The 12,500-nt window shown below is 41.6% G+C and overlaps 1 protein-coding gene across 2 annotated transcripts in view; it reads left to right on the top strand.

The window, feature by feature from the left end:
* Positions 1-12,500, top strand: part of plxna4 (plexin A4) — a 313,281-nt gene that overhangs the window by 221,725 nt on the left and 79,056 nt on the right. For both annotated transcript variants that reach the window (XM_080757088.1, XM_080757089.1), the window contains 3 exons: positions 5,973-6,126; positions 11,266-11,365; positions 11,879-11,993. In XM_080757088.1, coding sequence (XP_080613214.1) covers positions 5,973-6,126; positions 11,266-11,365; positions 11,879-11,993 — 369 coding nt within the window. The remainder of the gene's footprint in view (positions 1-5,972; positions 6,127-11,265; positions 11,366-11,878; positions 11,994-12,500) is intronic.

Raw genomic sequence — 12,500 nt, 5'->3', positions numbered from 1 at the left:
ACACACACACACACACACACACACACACACACACACACACACACACACACGCACACACCATGTTGGATATGACATGCGTTCAACCAATCTCGAGATCTCATCCTGCGGCAGAGGATCACACTATATACACACACACACACACACACATGCACGTGCACGTGTTGTCTATACGTGTGAGGGCCATTTTTGTCCCAAGAAGTCACGAAAGGGCATTTGGGGAGAGAGACTGTGGGCTCGATTTTCGTATCCCTGAACTTCTTTGCCTTTTTTTTACTATTTTGAAAAACATTTTTGAATAGTTCAACTAGCCAATCATCGACACGTTGTGAGCTTGTAGACTGGCCTTTTTAACTACCGGTATTCAAAAATGTTTAGCAAAATAGTGGAAAAAAAGGCAAAGAAGTTTAGTGATAAGGGGTTTAGCGGTGACGAAAATGGTTTCCCCACAAGCATAGTTTGTGAAATAGACATTGTGAGGACCATTTTCTTGGTCCCCAGAGAACTGGTTGTTTAATGGTTTAGAGAGTTATACAATTAGGACAATGATTCCGGTTGGGGTTAGAATTATAATATAACGTGTTTGGGATTAGGGGGTTTAGAGTTGTGGTGATTTCACACTCCAGTAAAATAGCTGATCTTCAACCTCACAAGCTTGTGAGCTTATTTATCTGCTATTTTTAGGATATTTTCAGCTACTTTCAATGTTGTCCTAAATGAAATGTCCTCACAAGAATAGTAATACATGCCGGTGCGTGCGTGCGTGCGTGCGTGAGAGTACCTGGCGCTCTCATTCCAAACTGAATATCCCCTGTGGGGGCTCATATAGCTTTCCAACTTTTGTAATCATTTCGACAAAGTTGCTGTAAAAATGAATGTCTGATGCTTTGATAAACGACAGTATTTGTCACATTGCTAGTCAGCCTGCAGCATTGAAAGCGGAGACTACATTTTGTATTTTCCTTTTTTACGTTAAGACAACCTTGGAGCCCTCAGTGGTGCTGCATGTCAATTCAATTTCCACAGCAAACAGAGCAGTGGTTCTCTCATGAGGGGTACCCAGATGACAGTGAAGTGACTTTTAAGACAATTTACAATTTAGGCATTTAGCAGATGCTCTTAATTCAGAGTTACAGTATTTACAGTAAGCAAGAATAAAAATCGACGTATACTGTACATAAAAAAGTCATCATGAATCATACATAAACTAAGAACAGTGGAATATCGATATAATGAAACTATATGCATATATACTACAGTATATATAGTGATATGTCTACATGAAATGCTATCTAAGTTACTTAAGTTGAGCCTTTGCATATGCCTGAGACCTTTTAATTAATACCTAATTAAATAAATACAAATAAAACCATAGGCCTACTATATAAATACAGGACAAACATTGACCAAATTGTCAAATGATAATATGAAAGACGCAGCAATTGTGAAAATGGCCGATTCAAATATGATTATTTTGGGGGTTTCGGTACTGAAAAGGTTGAGAATCACTGAAATAGAATGTTTAGAAATGATTCTGAATGTCATAAATAAACAGTCTGGTTTTCTGAGGTCAAGCCTGGATGACTGCGTGTCACAGCAGAGCATGTTTGGTTTACCCAGAGATACCCTTCCTCTAATGATATTCATGGAGTCTCTGTGTGTGTGTGTGTGTGTGTGTGTGTGTGTGTGTGTGTGTGTGTGTGTGTGTGTGTGTGTGTGTGTGTGTGTGTGTGTGTGTGTGTGTGTGTGTGTGTGTGTGTGTGTGTACATGCGTGTGCGCATGCGTGTGTGAGTTTGCGTGTGCATGTGTTTCCTGTCTCTGTCCCTCCACATGTGTATATGCGCACACATCTACAGTAAGTGTGTGTGTGTGTTCATGTACCGTATGCGTGTGCGTGCATTTGTCCTCTGTGTGTGTCTGTGCGTGCATGTGCCCTCCGTGTGTGTGTGTGTGTGTGTGTGTGTGTGTGTGTTGCCTTTGGAGAGTGTTTAACCTTTTCCCTGTAAGCGGGCATCACCCAGATGTGGTACAGGGGGCACACATCCCATCCATGCCCTCCGGCAGACCCTTGACCCTTTGTGTTATTCAATATTTGTCTGAAGGGATGAGTCTGAGGTCTTCCCCTGGAGTCCTAGTCTCACATTTAGCCTTTGAAACCAGCCTCTTTTTCTTTTTTGAGAAAAGAAATCATTAATTTTGATCTTTTGGCTTCATGTCCCCTGGTGTTTGTTTTGTAAGCTTGATTTATAGAGATATCTGGTTCAATTTAGTTTGCTATTCCTGTGTTCCTATCTATTTTTAACCTACATAACCAGCTCATTAATTATAAGTAGTTAAAAAAATAGAATCACACGTACAGTAATTCATTATGTGAGCATCAAGCATCACAAATGTGAAATGGTACGACTATGGAATAGACTTGTGAAGTTGTCTCAGGAGAGACTCACGTCTATTTTAAGTTTATTTTATTCAAATGATTAGTTTTTTATTTTTCAAAATAGATTACAATGTAATGTTCATCAAATTAGAAATACAATGTTCTCCAGATATAAAGAAAACTGGTGTAGGGACCTATTGTATAAACCTAAGTTGAGAACCTACTGCCTTATAAAGGACATATATACCGTAGAACCTTATGTGAAGTATAATTTAAACAAAAGACAATGATCTCTCTGTGCACAAATAAGGTCAGGAACATTACCATTAGCACTTGAGACTGGCAGGTTTAATGCCACTCCTGAAGAAGAGAGATCTTGCCTGTTCTGTGATCTTGATGACATTGAAAATGAAGTTCACTTTTTGTTTTACTGCTACAAATATGACGACTTAAGGGATATTTTGGTTAATAAGATCTTCTTATATCTGTGGAGATTTCCTAGATCTAAATGACTATGTAAAATGGAGATATGTTTTGCCAAAGGGACTTTTGTTGTGGCAGATTTTATTTGTCCAGCTTGGGAAAGAAGACAGAGTATACTCTGTATGAATCTGAGTTGTAATATAATGAATTATGTAATGTAAACATGCTGTAAATGCATGAATTATGTAATGTAAACATGCTGTAAATGCAATTGTGAAATGGTGTCTTATACACCCATGAGGGTTGGGCACATTGTGTGCAGGACACGGAAATAAATAAACAATCATCATCATCATTATGTCAAACTGTAAAATGGGTCAAACGGATTTCAGTTTAATTATGAAATAGATGTTTTTTCACACAAAAGGTTGTTTGTTAAGTTTAGTGAAGTTTTGACTACTTTCTGCCTAACATAACAGCCTGCTTGGTGGTCATTATAGTGAACTGAAGTCTGACATCACTGCCGCTAGAGGGCGCTATATCGCCCTGGGTCACAGCATTATTTTTCCTTTTGGAATTCAATAGAAATAGAATGCATGGTGGCATATAAGTGACATAAGAACTGTGTTCCAGAAAAAGACAAACCAACCCGGCGATTTTACTCATATTGTTCATGAAGCATCAACTGACAGTGGAAAAGTACGTTTGGGGCAGAGATTCATCGTTAGCATCGAGGGAGTGTGTGTGCAACATTTGGCATCGACGGGATGGACGGACACACACACACACACACACACACACACACACACACACACACACACGGACGGAGTGCAAAACAGTCCCCATGCCTTCGGCCTGGTGGAGACAATTATTAGTTAGTAGTCAGGTCTAGTCAGGTATAGGTCTAGGTCTATAGATAATAGAAAGAATGAACATTGTTACTTTCTTATAACACATTTTGGTCAACATGAATTAAGTTACCAGACAGAGCACATAATTATATCATATTTACCATTTCCCTTCCGGTCTCTTTTGCAGTACAGAGGCCGTTTATCTTATGCAAATGTTCCCCACGATGTGACGAGAGGGAGCGCGTGAGTCACATCATCAAGCATCTGGCTGAAACAGCGGAGCGCCGCGCGGCAGCCACGGTTTCACACCACTTTATGCTGTAATTTACATTCTCTAACAGAGCAACGCCTCCAATGTGTGCAACCCATTCATCATATCAGTGCATATCAGTCTAGCCGACTTATCTGGCCCTGTTCTGTGATTGAGGGGATGAGATGAGATGGCGGCTTCGCCACATTTGAATAATATTCGACACAATTGTGTTTCTTTTTTTCTTTTCTTTTTTCCTCTTTTTTCATTTCACCATGGCAACGCAGAAAAAAAACACAGCGACCCCATCATCATCACATATCCCATAGCATTAGGTACGCTGCATTATATGAACCGGGAGGAGGCGTGCACGTGTGTGTCTGTGTGTGTGTGTGTGTGTGTGTGTGTGTGTGTGTGTGTGTGTGTGTGTGTGTGTGTTCGTGCGCGCACTCTTATCTTCATATTCGTGCGGCCCTGCCGCAGTGACTGGCTTCCAACGTAATTGAAGAACCTCTAGGCTGGCTGCGGCGTTCGTTCCGTTCCTTAAAGGGAAAAATAAAAAATAAATGGAGGATGAGAGCGTTAAGGCCGTGAGAGAGGGGGATGCGGGGTGCGGGGTTAAGAGAGTGTGAGAGTGAGGAGAGACTTGGCCACGTATTGTCCATCTTTAATGGGAGGCTCTGTGCGTGTGATGTCGGGAGTCGTGGCTTTCCTTCTTTTCATTAAACAGCCAATATAAAAACAGCTCAGGTCAGCCGTTCTTCCCCTCCTCTCCTCTCGTCTCCTCTCCTCTCTGAAGAAGCGTGCAGTGCGTCACACATGCACCATTGGAATGAATGGATGCCGACACCCAGACCAGATCCCCGCCGCTGCAGATGCATGCTTTTTTCCCCTTTTCTCCCATCAATACAACCCCAAGCTCCTCCTGTCCCCCTCCCCTCCTCTAGCACGGTGTTTTATTTTCTCCTTGTTCAAGGAGAAGCTCTTCCCCCCCCCCCCCCCCCCCCCTTCTAAAGTCACACGACAGCAGAGAGTGAGGGAGCGTGCAGCTTACACAGCACATTTTCAGACCTGGAGAGAGAAAAATCTGCATTATTTTTTCTTCTTCTTTTTATCCCCCTCTCCCTGCTCGCCACCGGCAGTGGTTCAAAGTATAACTGAGTACGTTTTCAAGAGTATTATCAGTTTCCAATAGCATACGTTTAAGTTCTGCCCCACTACACCTCAGATCCAAATATTGTACTTTTACGCCACTACATTTATTTGTTACTAGTTACTTTGTAGATTTGGATTATTATTAGAAAATATACAGTAACCACTTCAGCCCCTATATACATTTCGGCCATTTGAAAATAGCTGATCTAGAAGCTCCAAGCTCAAGTGTCAAATCCATGTTTCAGCGGAGGGGCGTTTGCCAGATAAAGGCCAGAATCAGAGTGAACTTTATCTACTCATGAATGATGTTAAGGTAAAATACCTTAACAGGAGTGCCCCTCATTCACAAGCAGTTCTGTTGTGGAGGAACAGTTGGTTTCACTTGTTAACTACGTGTTTTAACTGATTTTTATTTCTTTTGGTATGGTGACGTCATGTTCAAAAGGGCCATGATTTCTTATAAAATAAATGTGATCTCTCTCTCTCTCTCTGTCAGGATCTGCCTTCTGTGTGTTGTGTATGTTGTTCTTGAGACTTATTTTGAAGTGATGCTTTTGTGTTTCCTGTCCTCCTTTGTAGTAGTTTCCTGCCTTGTCTCACCTTCCCTGATCTTTGGTTCTTTGTTTCACCTGTGTCTTGTTTTCCCCTCAGCCAATCCTTGTGTTGATTTGATTTGAGTTCACCTGTGTCCTGTTAATCGTGTGCCTATTCAAGCCCTGTGTTTGGTTGTGTTCTCTGTTGGATTATTGTCTTGTATCCTGGGTTTCAATGTCTGTTCGTTTGATAGTGTTGCTCTCCTGCAAACCTCTCTGTCTAATTAAACTTCCACTTCAAGATTCTGACTTCCTCGCATTTGGGTCCTACTTGGAAACCACCTCCTGACTCTCTCTCTCTCTCTCTCTCTCTCTCTCTCTCTAGCTGGTGCTGGAGGCTCACAATGTCCCAGAGCTCTCGGCCGGTGTGAACTGTACGTTTGAGGACCTTGCGGAGATGGACGGCCTGGTGGAGGGCAACCGCATCAAGTGCTTCTCTCCTGCTGAGAAGGAGGTCCCGCGCATCATCGTGGACAAAGGTAAATAAGGCAGCATGCAGGTGGAAAAAGTACTCAAATGTTGAACTAGTAAAAGTAGTATCAATACGGTAATACGTGTAATATAGAAATACTCCATTGCGAGTAAAAGTCTAGAATTAAAAATGTACTTGAGTAAAAGTACAAGCATCAAAATGTACTTAAAGTACCAAAACGTAGAAAGTACTCACTTATGCAGAATGTCCCATTTCAAGTTTTCAAATGTATACAAATATTTTGATAATAATCAAAGTAAAGTTTTCAAATAAATGTAGTGGAGTAAAAGTATACAATATTTGCCTCCGAGATGTAGTGGAGTAGAAGTAAAAGTAATGGACAATGGAAATACTCAAGTAAAGTACAAATACCTCAAAACTTAGTAAATGTACTTAGTTACTTTCCACCACTAGGTAAAGACATGTATCATGGTTACACACCCGATCCTGCTGTTTGAAGTATACAATCAGAGTACAGTATTTTTTTCTGTGACCCGATCATTCATTCATTCATTCATTCATTCATTCAACTTTTTTTTTTATTCTCTGGGAGATCATTGAGGGATTCCACAGAAATATAAACAAAGAAAGACAATAATTATGTTGACAACGATCAGTAAAATCAGTTGTGCACAGTACAGGTAATGAACGGTTATTTAAGTACATTCCTAAAATGGCCAATAGATGCTGGTATTCAGTTTGAGATCTTGTTGCAAGTGGTTCCAAGAACCAGGTGCACCAATACTGGAAGCATTTTTTCCCTGCAGTTCAGATTTGGCACGAGAAACCTGAACCTGAGCGAGGCGTTGTGAGCTTGTAGATCTGCATTTTTTTTGGCTAATGTCCCATTCAGAAGAATAGGACTCAAGTGATGTAAAAACAAAACAAAAAAAATCCTATCACACAAACATTTTGATGCCCGGATCGGGAAAAACCAGTATCGGCAGATACTCGAAATCAAATGATCAGACTCGGATCGGGAGCAAAAATATGCGATTCGGACATCCCTATAGAGTTATATGGACTTATAATGATTGATTGGGTCCTCATGGGTCCATTACAGATATACACTTTTCCTGAAAAATAGTTTGGGAATCAATGTTCTATAGAAATGTCCCTATTAGCATGTCACCATTACCACACCATTTCATGGGACAAAAGAAGGTGGAGTATTTGTGACAATATTCATTGGGTCTGAAGAGAGAGAGAGAGAGAGAGAGAGAGAGAGAGAGAGAGAGAGAGAGATATTTTCATCCTCTCATTCATCTCTTATCTGCGCTTGGTTACGCCCAGTCTAATTGACCCCCCCCCCCCCCCCCAATCTGTACTGCCCTGCTTCTGATGGCTTCTCATGTCGGCATAATGAAGACACCATCCTGGAGATAAAAACACCTCACTCAATAGGAGAGAATATGGAGAATATGGAGTATCTAATAAGGTCTCTGTCTGACTCTGTGTGGAAATATTGTCCAAAATGCATGATTCTAATTCAGTAGCATCAAAAGCAGCAAGTCTACAAGCTCAAAGTGCGTCACTTTGTGCCACGTTTCCAGCTGGCGAATTTGCTACACCTGATGCTTGCAGCTTTTGTGTGACACAGTAATTTACAAAAAACAAACAAAAAGCGACAGCGACGATACTGTATCTACATCTTGTGTTTGCTTGTCAGCTTCTGTGCTTAGTGACTCACAGATTGTTTTGTCGACGGTTGTTTTATCATCTCACTGTGGAAATAGGAGCATAATCGCTGCAGCTGCGTGATTAAAAAAAAAAAAAAAAAACATTACTTTCGAGGAAATAAAGGGCTTTTTAAAAATAAATAACCTCTTTTTTAATGGATCCATTGTAATCATTCTTTAGAGTCACAAGCTCTTGTTAATTGCTTTCATTGGTATGTATATAATATATAAAAAGGCCACAGACAGACCCTTGTTGTGAATACATGTATGTTAATACAATATAATTTACAAATACAATTGGGGTAGGGTTGTATTTTGTCTCCCGCTCTTCTATTGAGACATTTAGATTGTGTCAAAAAGTCTCTGCTATTTCTTTGCTACGTTTGTGTGACACCGTATGGTGTATGACGCAGTTGGGCATTAATTCATGGAAGCAAAAACTTGAACTATAGACATCCAGTACAAGCTTTTCTCCCTGACAGCAGCGATAATATAAAGTGAGTGATTAGATGACGGTGTGGCTGCAGACTGCACGCATGCGGCCGCTGGCGCTCAGGCAGCGCTGCATGAATAATGATAACTTTATAGACTGTAATAGAGAGGTGGAGGGACTCAGGCCACCATGAAATTACAGTAGAGAGAAGACCTGCCGGGCACACGCACGCACACGTGCATGCACTCACACACACACACACACACACACAGGGCCTGCGTGGCTGTGAGTGTCGCATGATGTGAATTGCATCACCATGCACCAGCTCATTTACGCACGGATTATGGATATCCACAGGCCTTCTAGATAATTGTGACCATGCGCACTGCGTGTACACTAACTGTCCATGCACTAGAGCAGGGGTGGGCAACTTTGATGATGGAGAGGGCCACAATATTTCCACACTCACTCCAGAGGGCCACATTGCATATTCCTGTCGTAGCAAAAATACCCGATCTACAAGCTCTCACGCTCGTCTCACAAATGCGTCGCTTTGCGGCGCGTTTGTGTTTTGAGCCAGATGCCCATGTACTGTATGCACTATTGGTGGTCTTCAACAGGGCGTTAAGGTTACCATTTGAACCCTATAACATCTCTATTCTGGAGGAGAACTTGGCCAAAAAAAATGGCACACCTACAAGAAATTGTAACTTAAATTTGTTCTCCCAAATTTGATTATTTTGTTCAAATTGATTATTTCTCACTATTGATTAAAGGTGTAGTTGGTTCACCCAAAACTTGACGTATTGTCTATCGATTACACACACCATGGAGCCTTGATTTCAGGCAGATGTTTTTCGTTTTTGTCGCATTCCTGAGCCAATCATTTGATGACCAGCGGAATGATGCTAATGTCTCGTCGCAGTCCCGCCCCCTACCAGGGCCCAGGAAATGATTCCCCGTTCATTTTCCTCATAGACATTTCAGACATTTAAGCCTCTCAACTCGAGTTGTGAGAAATCATGACAACAAACACAATTTTTTGGGGGTTCTTTGTAATTATTTGTTTGGTCCAAAATATTGTGTTTATTATCGAGTTGGCGCTTAAAAGGTCTTTAAATAAATACTTTTTGAAATGTCTATGGTAAAAATGCATTGGGAATTATTTCCTGGGCCTGGCGTCGTCATGAAAGGGGGCGGGACTGCGACGCTCTATAGGAGACTAAATTATTAGCTGAGGAATCCGACAAACACAAAACGTTCTCCGTGAATTCCAGGCTTCATGGCGTGAGTAATTGATAGTAAATAAGTCATTGTTTGGGTGAACAACTCCTTTAAATCGTTTAGTTCGATTAACCCAGACACCAAACTGTACTGTACAGAAATGCATCACGTCCAGTGACCCATGCAATATATATGCCTTTAAACCTATCAGGCCTTTAAACCTAATCCCGGAATACCTGATCCCAGCCTGAATCTGTTAATAACCCTGACTTTTGCTCCACCAATCATTCTTAGCCATGAATTAATGATCCCGCAAGGTCAACTTTGACAGTTTAATACCATGCGTGTGGGGACCAAAAACTCCCACGCGCATAGTGAGACGCACACATGTCGCACGCATACACAAGTGTGCGCGCATGCACACACACACACACACACACACACACACACGTACACACAGGGTCACACTCATTAGTCGAGGAAAGAAGACAAGAGGTATAAGGCAGCTTCAAGGTAACATTCAGGTAATTAGGACACAGAGCCATTGTCACCATGAGCTTTACAATGATTGATGAGAGAGAGAGAGAGAGAGAGAGAGAGAGATGGAGCTGTAACTAGAGGAAGGAGTGGTTAGATATGTGAATGTTCTGTTGAATTAAACATGAATTCCTTCATTAGAGCAGACAAAGGGACACACCGTGTACAGTAGACACTCAGATGCACTTAAGGATGCACACACACACACACACACACACACACACACACACACACACACACACACACACACATTCACTGTGCATACACACACCGTGCATACACAGACATGGTATTTTCAATCCCCTTGTTCAGTTGGCAGACAGTCTTTTAAGACTTTTAACTCATGGGGATTGATCAGTGTGTGTGCACGTGCGGGTGTGCGTGCGTGTGCACGTGCGTGTGCACGTGTGTGTGTGTGTGTGTGTGCACACATTGCCTTTCAGAAGAGACTGAACATCTGTTCGTTAGAAGCTTTCTTTTCCTGTGCGACAGGTTAAGAACCTGTAGCTTGTTGCCATGCACGGATAGAACGTCTTATTTTAAACCATTCTGCTATAGTTAATACATTGTAACTACATGTGCAGAGGGTGGAGGGGGTCTCCCTGCTCATCCATTGAGACATTTAGAACATGGGGTGGTGTTGACAATGTCAATAAAGTTATTTGAAGCAGACAACACCAGCTCCTTTCCCCCTCATCAGGCAGCCCGGCAGACCAGGATCACTGCATGCTTTTTGTGGGGGTACTAGTACTACCTATACCTATAGGGGACACAGGGAGATCATGCAAACTCCACACAGAAAGGCCTTTTTGCCTTTTTATGTTGCTTGATTCAGTATTTACATATACTTAATAATGTATCAGACACGTCCCCTTTCTATATGAACCCATTGTAACTGCAAGCTCCATTTTAACCACCCTGGTTCTTGTAACTGATATTGTCATCTAATTCAGTAATTCAGTTTGTCTTTTTTTATGGTAATATGATAAAACATGGCCCCCTCGCGTGGAGGGTAGAATGAGTCACCACGGGCACCACCATCTATCATCGTTATAATGGAGTTACTGATACAAATATCAGATATCTAAATACTGAATCAAGCCAGTTTGAATGGGTAATATCCCGTTAAAGAATTGTCCCTTAAGAACAGCCATCATTATATTTTTCTTAACTCTGTTTATCTCATGTTCATTCATGGACTTTGCCTTGCAGAGTAAAATAGTTTTTGTTTGTTTTTCTGTCCAACTGATGTAATGCCTACTCTGTCCACCAGGTGACCATCAGATAGTGCAGCTCTACCTCAAGTCCAAGGAGACGGGTCTGGCATTCGTCAACACCAGCTTTGTCTTCTACAACTGCAGCGTCCACAAGTCGTACGTCTCCCATCCTTCCTTATTATTGGTATTTTTTCCCCCCCGAAGGAAAAGTTCATCTACTAAATTCTCGAAATATATAGAATGCATGTCTCTGCACGGATGAACCCATCAAACTATGCACGTCACTGATCGTGTCGGTCGTTCAGATATAGCGGTTTTCCAGAAGCGCCTATCTGATTGATCGATTGATTGAACGATTGATTGATTGATTGTATTTGGTGCCAGAGTGCTTTTCCCCCCCAATTGTGGTCCTCCACAAAAGACAAAAACGAAAACTAAACCTCATAACAAATCAACAATACATTAGACATATATATCAGAAACTAGACTCTAACAGTGTGCAGTCAATGCAATTGTAGATATTTTAACCTATAAATGTGCATGCAGTCAATGCATGTAACCTATATTTATGTAGTATATATAATAATATATATTATAATCAAGTTAAACTGTTAAAATAATAAGGATGTGTGTGTTTAATGCTTTGTGTATACGTGTGTCGCCCACCAGGTGCTTGTCGTGCGTCAGCAGTCCGTACCAGTGTCACTGGTGTAAGTACAGACATGACTGCACCCACGACCCTCAAACCTGCTCCTTCCAGGAGGGACGAGTTAAGAAGCCAGAGGTGAGTCCTGCCCCTCACGGGTCCATATTAACTTGTTTATTTATTAAAATAATATGCCCCATGCAGAACCCTGGTCTAGGTCCCTGGACCCCACTTTGGGGTCCTAGTTTATTTTTGAGGGGTGCTAGCCCTGCCTATGCATGTCCAGCTTTGAGGGTCTGTGCACGCACAAACATTGTGTTAACACAACCATTGAATGCCATTGACAATGAATGGCCAGCTTTGAGTGTTTGCGTAAACGCAAACATTGCATAACACAAACACTAAATTGAGAGGACGCAAATTGTGATTGGCTGGAATGAGATGGTGTATGATGATGTATGATGATAAGAGGAGGGCCCCTCCTAGATCCAGCATTTGGTGTGTGTGCACAAACTTTGTCCTACACAAGCATTACATTCCCATTGACAATGAACGGACAAATATAGACATTTTGTCTATTTTACGTCATGATGATGTACGATGATGTAAGGGTGCCCCTCACTTCACACAGGTGGGATTTTTAAA

The sequence above is a fragment of the Protomyctophum bolini genome (assembly GCF_963924005.1).
Source record: "Protomyctophum bolini genome assembly, chromosome: 23".
NCBI classification, from domain to species: domain Eukaryota; kingdom Metazoa; phylum Chordata; class Actinopteri; order Myctophiformes; family Myctophidae; genus Protomyctophum; species Protomyctophum bolini.
This window is presented reverse-complemented; position numbering and strand designations above follow the sequence as displayed.